At 35.0% G+C, this 15,110-nt stretch overlaps 1 protein-coding gene across 1 annotated transcript in view; it reads right to left on the bottom strand.

Moving 5' to 3' along the window:
• The window catches only part of DNAH5 (dynein axonemal heavy chain 5), a 120,268-nt gene that overhangs the window by 44,001 nt on the left and 61,157 nt on the right, over positions 1-15,110 (bottom strand). The window contains 10 exon segments of the mRNA XM_027784334.2: positions 2,836-3,031; positions 4,610-4,833; positions 5,472-5,685; positions 5,993-6,115; positions 7,761-7,895; positions 8,637-8,779; positions 9,247-9,451; positions 9,935-10,111; positions 11,606-11,847; positions 13,650-13,796. Of these exon segments, the coding sequence (XP_027640135.2) occupies positions 2,836-3,031; positions 4,610-4,833; positions 5,472-5,685; positions 5,993-6,115; positions 7,761-7,895; positions 8,637-8,779; positions 9,247-9,451; positions 9,935-10,111; positions 11,606-11,847; positions 13,650-13,796 (1,806 nt within the window).

Here is a 15,110-nt window from a genome sequence, read left to right as displayed (position 1 = left end):
CCATTCAACCAATTCTCAACCCATCTCACTGCTCATCCAGCCCATACTTAGCAGCAAATAACTGACAAACTTCATTGGAAGAGTGCCAACAAACAGACACCATGGGGTTTTTGATTAGTTGATGGATTGGTTTGGTTTTCCTCAAAAAATAATAGTACAGACAGTACAATTTTGCTCTTATTTACAAGCAGCTACCTCCATTAGTTTCAAAATTTCACTAATAATATGCTGCAGGATATATTTTTCCAGTTATCATAAGTCAAACAGTCAGTTTTGCTAAGCCTCCTCATACAGAAGAAATATATTATTCATATATTATCTCTAACTGGTGGAATTAAAATCAATTAAATAAGTAATTCCAGTAAAATAAGTATTTCCCTAAAGCTTAGTAAAGCACTGGAAGTCAGTGGAAAGGGAAGTAAAGGTGGGGAAAAAGCAATCGAACTATATTTTATTTAGAATAGTATCTGTAATATTTTTCCCATTTTAATTTTGTTCTCAATTTCCTTTTCACATATTTTGCTTTTACAAATTAGCAGTGGTCCAATAATCATGTGGCTTAAAAAAACCCCACCCCCCCAAAAAAAACCCCATAAACCAAACTTACATATGTATATCAACCAGTTTCATGAAACTGCCTTTTACCAGAGAACCAAACCTCTCAAAATAAAGTGATGATTAATTCTCATTCAGTTGTCCTTTATCTTGCATTCTGTGTATGCCTGAAGTCACCTTAATTTCAGAATTCTTTAGCCCTGTATTGTTTCGGCATATAGGAACACTCCTTTAGATTAAGACCTAATTAAACTAACCAGCTTCTTATTTTAACCTGCAAAAACAGTGGTTACACAAAAGGAATATTCTAGGGGTAAATACATCTCTTGTAAGTTGAATGAGACATTTGAATCACTCGGCTGCTGAGAAGGAACCAATAAGGAATACAGCAAGGAGTTAATTGTAGTGATCCTTTTACAGTTTCAAAACATTTAAGATAATTTTATCAGATTAATCCCATTTCTGCAGTTTTATCATTAATGTGAAAAGACAGCATGATCAAGTACTAAACCCAAGAAAGGGCAGACATTATTTACAGAGGCAGCTAGTGTGATATATTTTAATATACTTATCAAATAATTTTAATATATTAAATATATTTATTTAATATACTTATTAAATAAATATATTTAATAAAATTATATAATATAAAATATATTATTTAAAACTCTTGTTTGGTCTTAAGATTCAGAATCACAAGTACTAAATAGCAATGTCCAAACCAGCTGATAAAAAACACCTTTGAACACTTTTGAGGGTCTTGAAAACACTAGCACCACTAACAATTTCTGTGAAGCTAAGATCTAAAAGTTGATGTTTGGGCTACTTCATTAATCTCAGTTAATGAAAGGGACAAATACATTGTGCCCGTACAACCCAGATATACAGGGACTATATGTAAATGTATCACTAAACTGAGTATAGGGTTATTTGAAATAGATGTCAGATATTTTTTTTATATTTAAGAGCTCAGAAATCCAGTTCCTGTTCTTAGACTTCCATTGTAATGGGCAAAACTAAATTCCATTAAAGGACAATTCAAACAAAATTCTACTTGTTATTCTTTTCACTTAAAGCCAAAACAGGTAGGGGTTCTCAAGGCTCTGACAAACACTGAGGACAAAACATACCCTTCCTAAATGAGGGCCTCTTACCTCCGACTTTGTATTTAGATGAAGTTTCATGCTAAAAGGCACATTACAGGGCAGGTACATTTAAACTGTCACCAGTTTATGGTGCTTCTTTTTGCATTTATTTTTCAGTTCAGCATAATGGTTTCTAGTGTAGATTCAGATTTTCACATTAAAAGTCACTCTTCATTTCCTCAGTATGTACTCTGACTTATATTTCAGTCCTCTCTACATTGCTGTAGTTTAGCAAGTTATTTAAGGATAGCGTTGACTACTTTCTTACTCCACTTTGCTTTTTACTTCTATTTGATTCCTTCCAATCAAACATTTTCCATCCCTTACTCTCCTTTTGTCACTGCCTTCTGACTACTCCCAACTATCCAAGAAGAGATTTAACTGGCATTTGACCACTCATGCCAACCTTTTATTGCTTCCACTATCCACCATTACAGTGATAGGAACACATATAATTGAATCATCCTATGGCTTAAAAAATGACCTTTCCCAAATCCCAAAAAACTGTTCTCTGTTCTTTTGCATCAACTAACAAATATTCCAAGGTAATTTAGCAAGGTCAGTGACACAGTGTTTTTATTTAAAACACAAAATGGTGTTGTTATAAGCAATATGGGTAATTCAAGAGGTTTTACTAGCATTCAGGAGATTCTGAAATAATACTCATTTGTTACAAAATCACTTATTGGGTATTTCCTAAGAAGTACTGGATTAGCCCACAGCCAGTATTTTTTTTATTGGGTTTCTAGGGGATGGCAGCTAGAGTGCTGTCCTTTAGTACTGCAACCCCACCATTTCAAGTCATTCATACCACACTGCTTTCTTCATTTTAGAGCAATATTAGACTCACGCTCACTATTTAGCAGTTTTGTCTATTTACCACACGGATGGAAATGGAAGCAAGGCTCTCCTATACAGATAATCTGCATATATAAATACAGCTTAAAAATCCCATTAATATAAAGATGTGCCACAGTGGGTAACACAGACTACCTTCTAAATCACTAGACAGAACAGCCACCCATGATGCATAAACCTACTATGCACTTTTAAGACATATTTCTATTAGCATCTATTTTATCGTACCCCCCTCCCTATTCTTGCCACCTCCTTGGCTATCAGAGTCCATCTTTACCAGTTCTTCCAGATGCATCCCTTAAGAAGTCAACAAAGAATGTATCAATTTCAGGATCCAGCAAAGCTTTTGTTTCTTCAAATTCCTCCTTGATGAGTTTTGCCACAGCTGCGTCAAACCAATTTACATCTTCCGAGGTTGTGAAACGATCAGCAAGAACACACTTACATTCATGTTTCCACAGTTTTATCAGTACCTATATTTAAAAAAAAAAAAAAAAAAAGGTATTTCATTCAGATTAGGCTTCCAACAGAGCTATGCTAATTTAAAAGCCATGCTTTTATGTATTTATTTGTTTATTTTAGTATCATATTACCACTAGAAAACAAATAGTAGTGTTTTGGCGTTTATTCAGGAGAGATACCTTGAGTTTCTCATTCTGTTCAATAGCATTTCAGACTCACATCCAGTCAACTGTGCAAGAAGTCTTATTCTAGCATTCCAAACCAGAGTTTATTTACTGAGCTAAAATTTAATTTACCTAGACCTAAAAACATATCCATACATGTTAGAAAATGTTTGTGCACTGATAAACAACTTTTTGAACTGGTCATTAATAGAAAGTGGGTAGAAATAAGAGCATAATGGCATGAAAAATTTCATGTCAAACGCAGATATCGCTCCCAATACTATATCCAAAGTAGTTAGAGAAAAAAGAGAGGAAAAAAGAGTGTTTATATTATTCATTCTCCAGATTCAATATATCTTTAATGTCCTTTGGTTTGGTCATAGAAGGTCCAAAGAAGGACCTTAATCCTAGCAGTACTGGTTTTAATCTTACACTATTAGTAGCAGAAAAAAATTCCAAATGCTCCTTGAAGACCTCTTGTTTAAGCAAGCCTACAGCACTTCGTACAAATAACACAACTATGTAAATTCTCAGAATTAATATCTAAATTTATACAAACAGATTTTTAACAAATATTTGTTATACTTTAAAAGACATTAATTGAGAATATATCAATATAGTCATCTTAGTGCTGTATAGTTTTAGCTTCAGAAATTAAAATCAATTCTAATATTTAAATTTTAGATGTAGTAGAATTCAGGAGCTTATTCAACAAGCAGAGAAGTACATTAAAAGTGAAGTGATTATATAAACCAAACGTATAACAAATTTTCCGTGATTACCATAAACATTGCTTTTCCAGCACTTCATGTTTCAGTGCTCAAAACACCAAATTACTTTTCCTTAAAACAATGAAAAGAGAAATGGTGCATAAAGTATTCAGCTTTTCTGGAAGAAAGGTAGATTATGGGAAAAAAAAAATCACTATGGCTCATTAATATTTCTTCCTTTTAAGCTGTAAGCCAGAAATTATTTGTTAGAGAGATATGAGGCAGTGAATGAAAGCCTCAAGATACTAGTGGAGAGAGGGGAATTGGTGTTTTTTTTTTAATCAACATATACACATTTCCATTTGGTTAAAATAACCAAAGTTCATTGCTTCTCATAATTTTCTTTGCTTGCTTCTTTCAAACAAACTAGCATTTTTCAGTAATAGAGCAAGTAGATACAAACAAACCTTCTTCTGTCAAAAGAAGCATCATTTGTTACAGTTATGAAACAAATCTGTCATTTCAGTTAGCACTGTAAAAGCTAGAACAAAATTCCTTTGCCTCAAAAAAAAAAAAAAAAGGCTGAAAAACTTTTTTAATCAGAAATTATATTTTTCTAAAGCAAACTCCAATGCCAAGAAGTTAGACTCTTCATCCTTTTTGCTACACTAATTATACACTAATTACAACAAAGCCACTGATGTGCTGCACTCACCTTTGGTTCATTGATCACTTCTGATGTAGCGTTCAGCATTCCTTGCCAAATCCTTGAGAGGTCTCGAAGGCTGAAGACATAATGGAACTTGGCTGGTGTTGGCAACATTTTTTGCTTAGTAGTCTGCCACAACCTGCGTGTCAGTGGAGCCAATTTGGCTACTGCTTTCTTCACATCTTCTGAAAATCCCCGCTCAGTACAATAGTGCCCTTCTGCAATTACACCTGTGAAAAAATTGCCACATGAGAGATTTTTCTAAGACACACTAGCGCAACACCAAGACTTTCGTTCTTCCTAAATTCCTTTGTCTTTTTTTCAATCCCAAAAGCCTTTATTAATTTGTTGAAATGGTTTTCTAGTCTTTCTTCAAATCTTGTTTCACCTGGCCTTAACACCGTTCTGCCACCAGCTCACCGGTTATTTAGCTCTTAATTAGTGGTCTGTTTAAAATGTTCTTTTTTCCACCAAAACAGCTTCCACAGTATTTGAATAGATCATCTCTTCTCTGAGACTGACTTGATACTGTCATTTGTGAGAGTCTAGTCATTTGTCACTCATTCTTAGCACCAGTAGCACCTTAGCAACTCTCCAGAAATGTCATTAGAACTAGGAAAATGGCCTTCATGCCGTTCTTCCTAACACTTAGCATACCAACAGATTCAGAGATATGACTGGACCTGAAAAATATACAGATTGATGAAACTGCAGGTGGGGAGTGATTACTGAAGGGAAATGTGCTGGTAAGCAAATCGGAGGGGGATTAAGCCTCAATTTTAATCACAATGTTTATAAATAGAGGGATAAAGAAAAATCAACTACCATTTTCAAAAATGGGATGGATACAAAGCTAATTTCCCTTTACCAAAAATTTTGTCAATGGAAGAATTGGAAGGCAGAGTACAGTTGAACACAGAAAATTGTCTCTTGAGCCTCTGTGGAATGTCATTGCGACCTCCCCCAGGGTGGATCATGGCAGCCAAAAACTGAATGTCCACAATGTTGGTAAATTCACCAGGCTTTTCCAGGTTATACAGTCCATTCTGTTCCATCAGCTGCCTAACTATCTCATTAGTGACCTGTAAAATAACCAGATATTATGTAACAGGATATCATACACACAACTAAATGAAATACAAAGCAAATTATTGAAATTATATTTAAGCAGTACTTGAACTACTTCTTGTAGTCAGTATATTTATTTTCAATTAATTCATGACAATATTAAACTAGATGGGTTCTTTAAAAAGACTGTTTAAAAATCAAACACTGCGTAACAAATTTACCCCTTACTGCCTGACTGAGAAGAGAAGCCAGTTTACAAGTGTATCAAGGAAAGAAAGAAAATATTTTTTTCCTTCTTTTTTTCCTCCTTTACAAACTAACCTGATCTCCCCATTCATTTATTATGGGCATATTCACATCATCAATGAAGATTGTCATCTTTTTGCCTGCAGGCGGACCGTAAGTTGTGCCCATGCGCTTGTCCACATAACTTTCTATCGTACGCTGTTAAAAAGCAATTATTAGCATAGTTACAAAGAGCCCTTCCTTTCACACAATTCAATCATTTAAACATATTGATGGCTTTGTTGCACAGAATTTTAATAAGGAAGATTTAGCCAACACATCTGCTGGAGGTAATTGCACTAGTTCAACTACAACGTCTGAAATTTCATGCTATACAGCATTAGTCAGCATCAGATACAATAAATGTCTACTGTAGACAACCATGACTAAACAGTTTCATAATTTTGAAACCATTTCAAACTGATTCTTCATCTTATTCATTTATCAGAATAATTGATGATTACTAGCAATAAAGATTAAACTAATAACCTGTCAGATCTGAAAGATGTGATTCTTGAAGACCTTACCAGCAGACATTAATGTACTTCATAAAAGCATACGGCAATAATTAAACTCACATACATAAATAGATTTGACAAAATAACTTTGTTTAATAGTAGACTTACCACTGCTTTTCTTCCCACCATCTTTCCATTGCCCTGTTCTTTTTATGGTCCAGTTTTTACTTATAATATACCAAGTGAAAGTTCACTTAACCATGCAGATTCTTTAGTGCAAATACAAATATCTGCATTCTTATATTGTGCCTAGGCTCCTGCACAGTAGCCTGGAAAGCCTTTTTACACAAGTGGCATCAGTTAGACCAAGATTTTAGAAAGTCAGAGTAATGTAAAAGCACACATGTCATAACAGATAATGCTTTGGTCTAGTTTGTTGTCAGAGACTTGACTGTTAGACTTGCACATCTATTTCAGATGTCTTGATCATCAACAGACTATCATCTATCATCAATAAACAACATCTGTTTTATAAAAATAATTATAAAAATAATTATAAAAATAGATGTACCGCCACTACTTCTTGTTTCTATAGCCCAATCAATAGAAGGAAAAATACTAAGGAAAATAAGACCAAAATTACACACTTGTATATTAAAAATGTTGATAGTTTCTGCTATGCTATAGAACCAGGTGACAGATGATGCATCAAGCTTACAGACAGCACTTATGTTTACAGCACAGACAGTGCTTCAGCTCGGCATACCAAACCACATTAAAAATATTTCCCATATATATTGCCAGCAGGTTACAGAAACTTGAAATAATTCAAAGTAGCTCAGTACAAATTTGGACAGACAGTGTAGGTCAGGTTTTAAGTATTCATACTTCTATTTAGAGCAGCTGCACTGCATGTGATGCTTTTTAAACAAGTAATTTAATTTACTGAAATTTAAATGGTAGACAGCACACTTTTTATGACAGATTGTTGTGGGTAACACTTATTTTACTCATGGCTTTTAGTGAAATCTGAGGGAAGTCGCTGACAGCTCTACTCAGTTAATGAGTTTGACATAAAAATTAAATGTGATGAAGCAAATAATATGCATGGTATTGTAACAGTCCAAGAACAGCTCAATAACTACCAAAGAAGTTGAAGGGAACATGGTTTTTACAGAAGTCTTTTGTCATGTGTTAGGACACTTAGTCCTTCTGAGCAGGTGCTTTTTAGTTTCTGTACTCATTTTCAATTAAATAAACCACTTTCAGAAGCATCTTAATGGCAAATTCTCAGAGCAATCTCAGAATCCAGTCACATTGTATTAGAAAGTGAATCACTACTATACCTGGAAAATTAATGGAGTAGTTGCAGATGAAAAATTCAAACTCTTAGCCATATGGCTTTCTGGATTGTATTTTGACATAAAAACTTTGATGATAACAGTCTTTGCAGCTCCTTGCTCTCCAATTAATAGGACAGCCTAGACAATGACAAGGTATGAAACAAGATGAAACACAAGAGGCGTTTTGGAAAAGCCTAAGCAATCCCATTTAGCTTTTAAACAGAAATGAAACTAGAAAAATTTATGTAAAGGGAATTCTCAACTAGGGATGCGTGGAAGCAAAACAGTTACTGTCAGACTTTTGCAGGCCTCACAAGTTAAAAATATTCGCAGCTAATGGTCATGTCAGTCAACACAATTTAACTAACAAAGGAATGGATTATTCTTAAAAGGAGCTGATTATTTGAAAAAGGGTGTACCATTTAGGGGTTCAGTATCTAAAAGATTTCAGTTGCTGTTGTTATGTACCATATCCTGCTAATCTGACAGTTTTGGTGAAGAGCAGGTTGCATAACTTAAAGGTACATAAGCTCCCTAACTGCCCGATGTGGGCAGAGTTCATATTAGCAGAGTCTAGCATTTCACTGGTCCGTGTGCTGCCCCCTCTCCAACAGCTACGCGAAAAAATTGTTTCTATTCTGACCTGATCTCAGCTGTAATTACACTTATCTGCACTACAGAAAGGACGGGTGAGGGGAAGACCAAAAAGATCTAGAAGCAGTGAGTTTACATGAATGAATGTAGCTCCTGGAAATACCATTTTATATTAAAAAAATGAAGTTCTTCCTTTTCAATAATATAATAATAGTTCACAAATGACAGTGTACTGTATGACAGTGTAATGTCAGCACTATTTAGATGTGAAATACAGAAAAGTACCTTGCCCTGCTTCGCGATGGTTTTAATAAGGAAATCCATTCTTACATTGTCAACATTAGGCACAAAAATGGAGCTGTACTCTGGAGTGCTGCTACTGGGATATACATACTCTTCAACACGTGTATTCCAGTGCATCCACTTACCTAATAAGAAAGAAATGAAGTTAATGTTTTAGAAATACAAGGCACTGTCATTTATTTTCCACTATGCTCACTCATCTGTCAGTGACTCTGTGTCATATACAGTAATTCCACTCTGTAAATTCAGACCAAAATTATAGAATCATAAATTCATAGAATCTCTCAAGTTGGATCTAAGAGGCTTACTCTTTCCTACATAAATTATGACAAGGACAAGGCTTGTCTATTTTTGTTCACTTGACAATTCATCGGCACAAAGTCCAGGCAGCTTTCTGTAGCAATATATCCACATTCTGATTTCTCACAGGAAACAGGGAAAAAGCCTTATACAAGTAAAGCACAGCTGTAAAAAAACCCTTCTTTTGTGTTCCTTAGGAAGCTACAAAAAATATCTGAATTAATTCTGCAAAAGAAACCATTTTAAAATTACTTTTAAGTTTTACCCCATACCACCCAGCTGTGTTACTAACCGTCCGATGACACATAATAATCAAACATGGTATCTTCACTGCCTTCTGGGATACAGGGAAGATCAAGTTTTATTGTTGCATGGTTTCGAAGCCAGTGCTCCATTTTGCATCTGTCTTCCAGTTCTAGTAATGCTCCTACACTCCACATAAGGGAGAAGATGTACAGCCTTTCCAAGTATTTTGGAGCCAATTCCCCTCCTTGCTCCTGAAGGATTAAGTTAGGTTTTTATTTTCAATAGCTGGAAAATTCTACTTGATAATCATTAGTAACATCAGATTAAAAGCCTTCAGTCATATTTACTGGTGTCTTTGTCAATTAATAGACTGAAACGCTATCAAGTAGACCACAAAATAAAGAAAAGCACCCTGTAAACATCACTTTTAGTCAACCATTACAGCATGTGATCTGTTTAAGTTCTGGTTTATAATGTGATAATGATCCACCCAAAAAAAAACAGAAGGAAAACTGCTGTCTGATGCATGCTACATGTCAGTACCCAACATCAAATCCAAATGTGAAAAAGGGCACATCCTAGCTATTATTTTCTAAAGAAAAAGAAAGTATTCCTTACCAACCTGCATCTTCATTTATATTCCAAGTCATCAAAGAATCTCCTCTCTACTTAACCTCATAACTTTACATTATCTCCATTAGACTAAGTAAATATTAAAAAAAACCCGACAGTACCTTAGGTGGGATAAGGCCCTGCAGCATATTAATGCTCTGCATAATCACAAAGGCTTCCAACATCTCAGTCTTGCACTGCAGAGACTGAATGGTGAAACGGTATAAGTCTGGGAATGATGAAGAATACAGCTGACGTAGAATTTCAGCTTCTTGGAAGGAACATCTTTTCAAAAATCCCTGTTAAAAAGCATGGTGAGAAAATAAATCTGATTCCCAATGCAAGTGTCAGCAAATTCTAAATGTCCAGTGAGCATGGAAAGTTGATTTCTTTTTGGGGGAGGCTCAGATTCCCTGCCTGTTGGGCAGGGTTTGGCTAGCAGAAAGTCAAACTTTACCCAAGTATGCATAATTCCTACTGGATATTAATCAGGGACACTGAAATAAAAAAGCACTTCAAAATTTTCAACAGCACAAAACCCGTTCTTTTCAAATATTTTTAATCACAATGGCTGTTTAAGGTATACAACAAATTTTCAAACAAACATCTTATGTACTGAACACAAGTTTGATTTATTTTGCACAATGTTAGTCCCTAGCAGTGATATAGGGTACCCCAGGGTAGTTGCAGAAAATATCAATATTTCAGGGGTGGTGTAAGGGACAAGGCCCAAGTGACTGTACTGTGGGCCTGGGCAACACCCCAGGAGAAGGCTCCAGAGGCAGCAACAGGCAATATAGGGCTTAAGAATAAAAAAAAAAAATCAGAAATCAGCTTTTTCTTACTGCTATTGTCTCCATTGCTTTCTTAAAGGGCAGAAAACTGGAATTAAACACTGAAAGTTTTGTTGAAAGCTATTACTACAGAACATTAGGTAGATTCTTGGGAACTCTTACATTTCATCTTTACCAAGATATTTGCTACATTAAAAAATAACATAATAGGCTTAAGTCTCTAAATGCATCCTTCACTATAACATTACCAGCACTCACTCAAGATAAGGATTTTTTTTTTCCTGGTTTTTGGAAGATCATCGATGACATAAACAAGAAAAAAACCTCACTTTATAAATCACTTTGAAATTTGGATATGTTATATACTCTTCTTCTTCCCCAAACACACTTACAATATGTTATGCTTTTCTAAATTATTAATTCCATGCCAGAGGGAAAGCAACCATTGCTTGGTTCTTCATTTTACTTGTAGAAATGTTAACAGACAACCAAGGAAGAACATAATTTTTAAAATTACAGAAATTGATGCTGCATTGACTTTATTTCTGGTTCTAAATCTCAACTGCAATTAATGTAAAGAAATATCAAGATAAATTATATTTTCTTTAGGATTTCTAGATTCCTAAATCATCCTGTTTACACTTTCTTCCTCCTTGGTCTTAAGCTGTACTAGGGGCTGCCAGGTAGTTAGTATTTTGACAACCAAGTTGTTCTTCAATTGCTTAAAATACCTTGAATTACAAATTTGCCCCAAAGTAAAATATCTCTGGTTTTAAGAGTGTGATATATTGACTATGTTCCCGAGGAAATTACATTATTCACTATTGTATAAATTACCAGAAGCATTGATATATTAAATACAGTCTTATAAGTTTTCAGAGTGTAAAAGCTATTCCATAGCAAAAATCACAAAATCAGGTCCTGAAGTAACAGCAGCAAAGTGCTGAATTAGAAACCAGTAAAACTTTCAATACATATACAATCACTTAGCTAGAGTACCTCAAGGATAGGGCTCCAGGTGAGAACGGATGAACTCATGAATACCATCCCATTCCTTGAAACTGTTGCTGGAGAAGCATTATCAATATTATGAGGTTCAAAGACTATTTTGCAATTTGGTGCCATAGGTATTCGATCTCCATTTGCTAGTGTTAGAGTTCTGTTATCATCCAAGACAGAATTAAGATTCTCAATCCAAATAGCATCAACTGGACCATCCAGAACTATCCAGATGTGGTCACCTATAATCCAAAATAACATATAAAGATGCCTAAGGAACAGTTTCTTCTCTTCGCAAACAAATTTTGAACTAATTCTGAAATCACACACACACTCACAGAGCTAGAATCTCAGCTTTTAATACAATTACCATTTCCATCACTCAATTTCAGTGAAGTACTTCATTTTGTCAGCTATTGATAATAATTATCCATTGCTCAGTATATAAAGTGTGATCAGCATAAGTCATCAGTTCTTAATAGTCTGAAAAAGCTTTTTGGATCTAATCTTCAACATAGTAATAAATCAGGTTTATTTCAACTTACATAAAACAAGATGAAGAAGATAGAAACTATAGATCTATTTAAAACCACATTCATTTGTTTCCAAAGAGTTTATGTAAATGTAGTGAGATTAAATGAAAGGAACACTTGAAAAATCACTCTTTCAAATAGCATGCTCACTTTCACAAGTAAAAGAGGTCCATTAGGGGAAGATTCTTCTTGTCCATTCTCCTGCTTGTAAACTTGATCCAGCTCCCTTTGAAGTTCTTTCTAGCTCTTTCCATTTAGTAACAGAAATTTATTTTAAAGCCTGCCTCTGTTTCCTAGGAGAGTCTGGGTCTGTCCCTTGGGTACTGAGCAATAAGCCCTAGCTGCAAAGAGATCTCCCCTTAGCTTCTGGCTCCCATCCCTTTGGGAGTAGCCAGCCCTGCTGTGTGCATTGCTAGATAGCCCTTTAGTCAGAGATGGTCCCACTCTCATCTCCCTTCAGAGTCCTTACTATCTACACCTAGGTGGCCTGGTGCATTGCTAGTTATGAGCCAAGAAGGTTTCAGATGAGCAACTTTCTCACCTCTAGGGCAAAGAGTTCTATATTTAGAGTTTTTTCATAGCTACAATGCAGGTATCTCAGGCATGAGATGGTCTAGAGTTCACTTCACAAAGTGACATTACAGAAGTGTTGCAAACAGTGAATCTGAGGAAGTCATGTGACTGTGCTAGTTTGTATTTCATGTGGAGGAGAAAAATACAAAAAACAACAGTTAATGCTATGCTACATTCACAAGGGTGCTACATTTCTAGATTTGAAACAAAATCAACCAAGGTAAATTCAAAAGTATTTTCTTTTTTAAAAGCATCTGTAACCTTAAACACTTAAGAATTTTTGTATGAAAATTGATAGTGTCAAAAAATTGCTGCACTGCCAAAAAAAAAGTCCTTTTTTTCTTTTTTTTTTTTTCTCCCTTTAGTCCTTAAGGCCTAATGATAAGGTCACATATAATAAGCAGAGAAAACAAGGAAGAACCTATCTAGCATCGAACTGTCATGGCCTCTCTTTTAGTTAATATAGCAGTCTAAGAATATATGCCAGCATTATTTTAGGCAGAAATTGGTTGCCTAAATAGAATTTAGTGCCATTTGAGATGGACTATAAGTATGTGCAGGACTCACATGTATGACACAAGCATGATTCACACCCTTGTAGTAGAGCAGCTGGAGACCAGGTAGAAATCCTGACAGCACCAAAATTTTTTATAGTGTAGTAGTGTTGGAGGAGCTGACTCTTACCTTCCACTTTTCCTCCATAGAAGGGCCAATCATTTGAAAGAGAAGGATCAGCAAATTCAGTGAAGTAGTATTTGCTACACTACACAGTTTGAACACAAAGCATTTAGCACAGAGACTATACAATAGACAGAATTCTTGCAGCAATATGCCAAAGTTTCCTTGTAAGTAAAAAAAAAAATAAAGTCTGCTAATGTTGTTTGCAGTGATGTTCTGCAGCTTGTTTTTGTTTTGGAGGGAATTTTTTTTCACTATACCTTTTTTGGCTCTTAGCGTTTTTCTCCAGAGTGCTGAAAATATTCCATCTGTCCAATCATTTGTTGCCACATCAAGACAACCAAACATTTGTGGAGCTGTTATAGCTTTAGGATTCATTCTCATTTCACGATGTGGCTGTCCACAATCTATGAAGGCAGATCATCAGTTAGTTTTGGTATTTCTTTTCAACAGTCAGAGAACTGACAAATTCAAAATTGTTACACCCAAATTTATGTTTTAATATGCTCTCACCATTATAAAAAGTTGGGTATTTACATGGAAAACATACCTTTTGCTATACATCAGTATTTGTTAGTTTGAACCAACAAAATCTAAAATAGAAGAAAGTCCTGAAACTTTTGAAAGTACAATTCACGTTTCACAGATTAATTGGGAACAGAAGAGCAGAAAGATGAAATTTATTCAAGGTTTAGTTTAGTATTTTGAAGGTTTATCAAACAACAGAGCTTTATAGCCTTGGATGCACTTTTTTTTTTAAATCCAATGACAAAACACCAGACAGATGCTTCACATGATTGTGTTCTTTTTTTCCCCTGTTGTGCACTTGCATACATCTTGGAATAGGCAAAGTATATGATATTGGTATATCCCTGTGAAGTCTCTTAGGCAGCTAAATTCTATCTAGCCATATAATGATCATATAACCTTTAAGTCTTCCTCACTAACAACAGCTTAAAAACTCCTATGCCAGACATCTTTAGAAAACCCAATATTAAAACTTAATCAGGAGGCAGTAATATGGTGTTGAAAGAAGGAGCTAAAAAAATGGCTTATCTTAAAATCTTACTCATAATCAAAGTTTATTAACATGTAACTTAGAAGCCTGGCAAACCATGTAGTTTCACTTTTCATGAGGTTATGTAGAAGATCAGCTTGGAATTGGTATTGCAGCAGCTTTATCTTAGTAGTAGTACACATCTCAGTGCTATAGAAATATAGGAAAATAGTATAACACAACTATCTGTTCTTTCTACTTTTTTTTCCTAAATGGAACAGCCATTTACACTGCAAAGTAGAGCTTACAGTGTTTCTTAAGCACAGTAAGGTACTGCAGGGATGAGAGCCTGCTTGAACTATTTATTACAGAAACTATTTATTTCTGGAAAATTGTATAAGCAGCCTACTGAAGCCTGTGACAAGTTTACCTCAAAAGGTATGTTTTTTCTCCAACAGCTATGAGCTTTTAGCTTAATAAGATCAAACAGAAGTTCTTCCACTAACATTTTCGTCTAGAAGTACCAGGGACAAAAACACACACTCCTCAAGGCTCCAGCCACGGCACAAAATTAATACCCTTGAAGACTTTGTCACTGCCTAAACGAGGCGCTATCTCCTAGGAGCAACAAATTATAGAAGCAGCTATTTTATACTGCAAGACCCTGTCTTGTGAATTTTGTTCAAAAAGGACTAAACACTTATGATTAGAGGAAGGTTTCATC

Source organism: Falco peregrinus, chromosome 3 (genome assembly GCF_023634155.1).
Source record: "Falco peregrinus isolate bFalPer1 chromosome 3, bFalPer1.pri, whole genome shotgun sequence".
NCBI lineage: Eukaryota > Metazoa > Chordata > Aves > Falconiformes > Falconidae > Falco > Falco peregrinus.
Note: the sequence above shows the minus strand (reverse complement) of the source record. Positions and strands in the feature narration are given on the sequence as shown.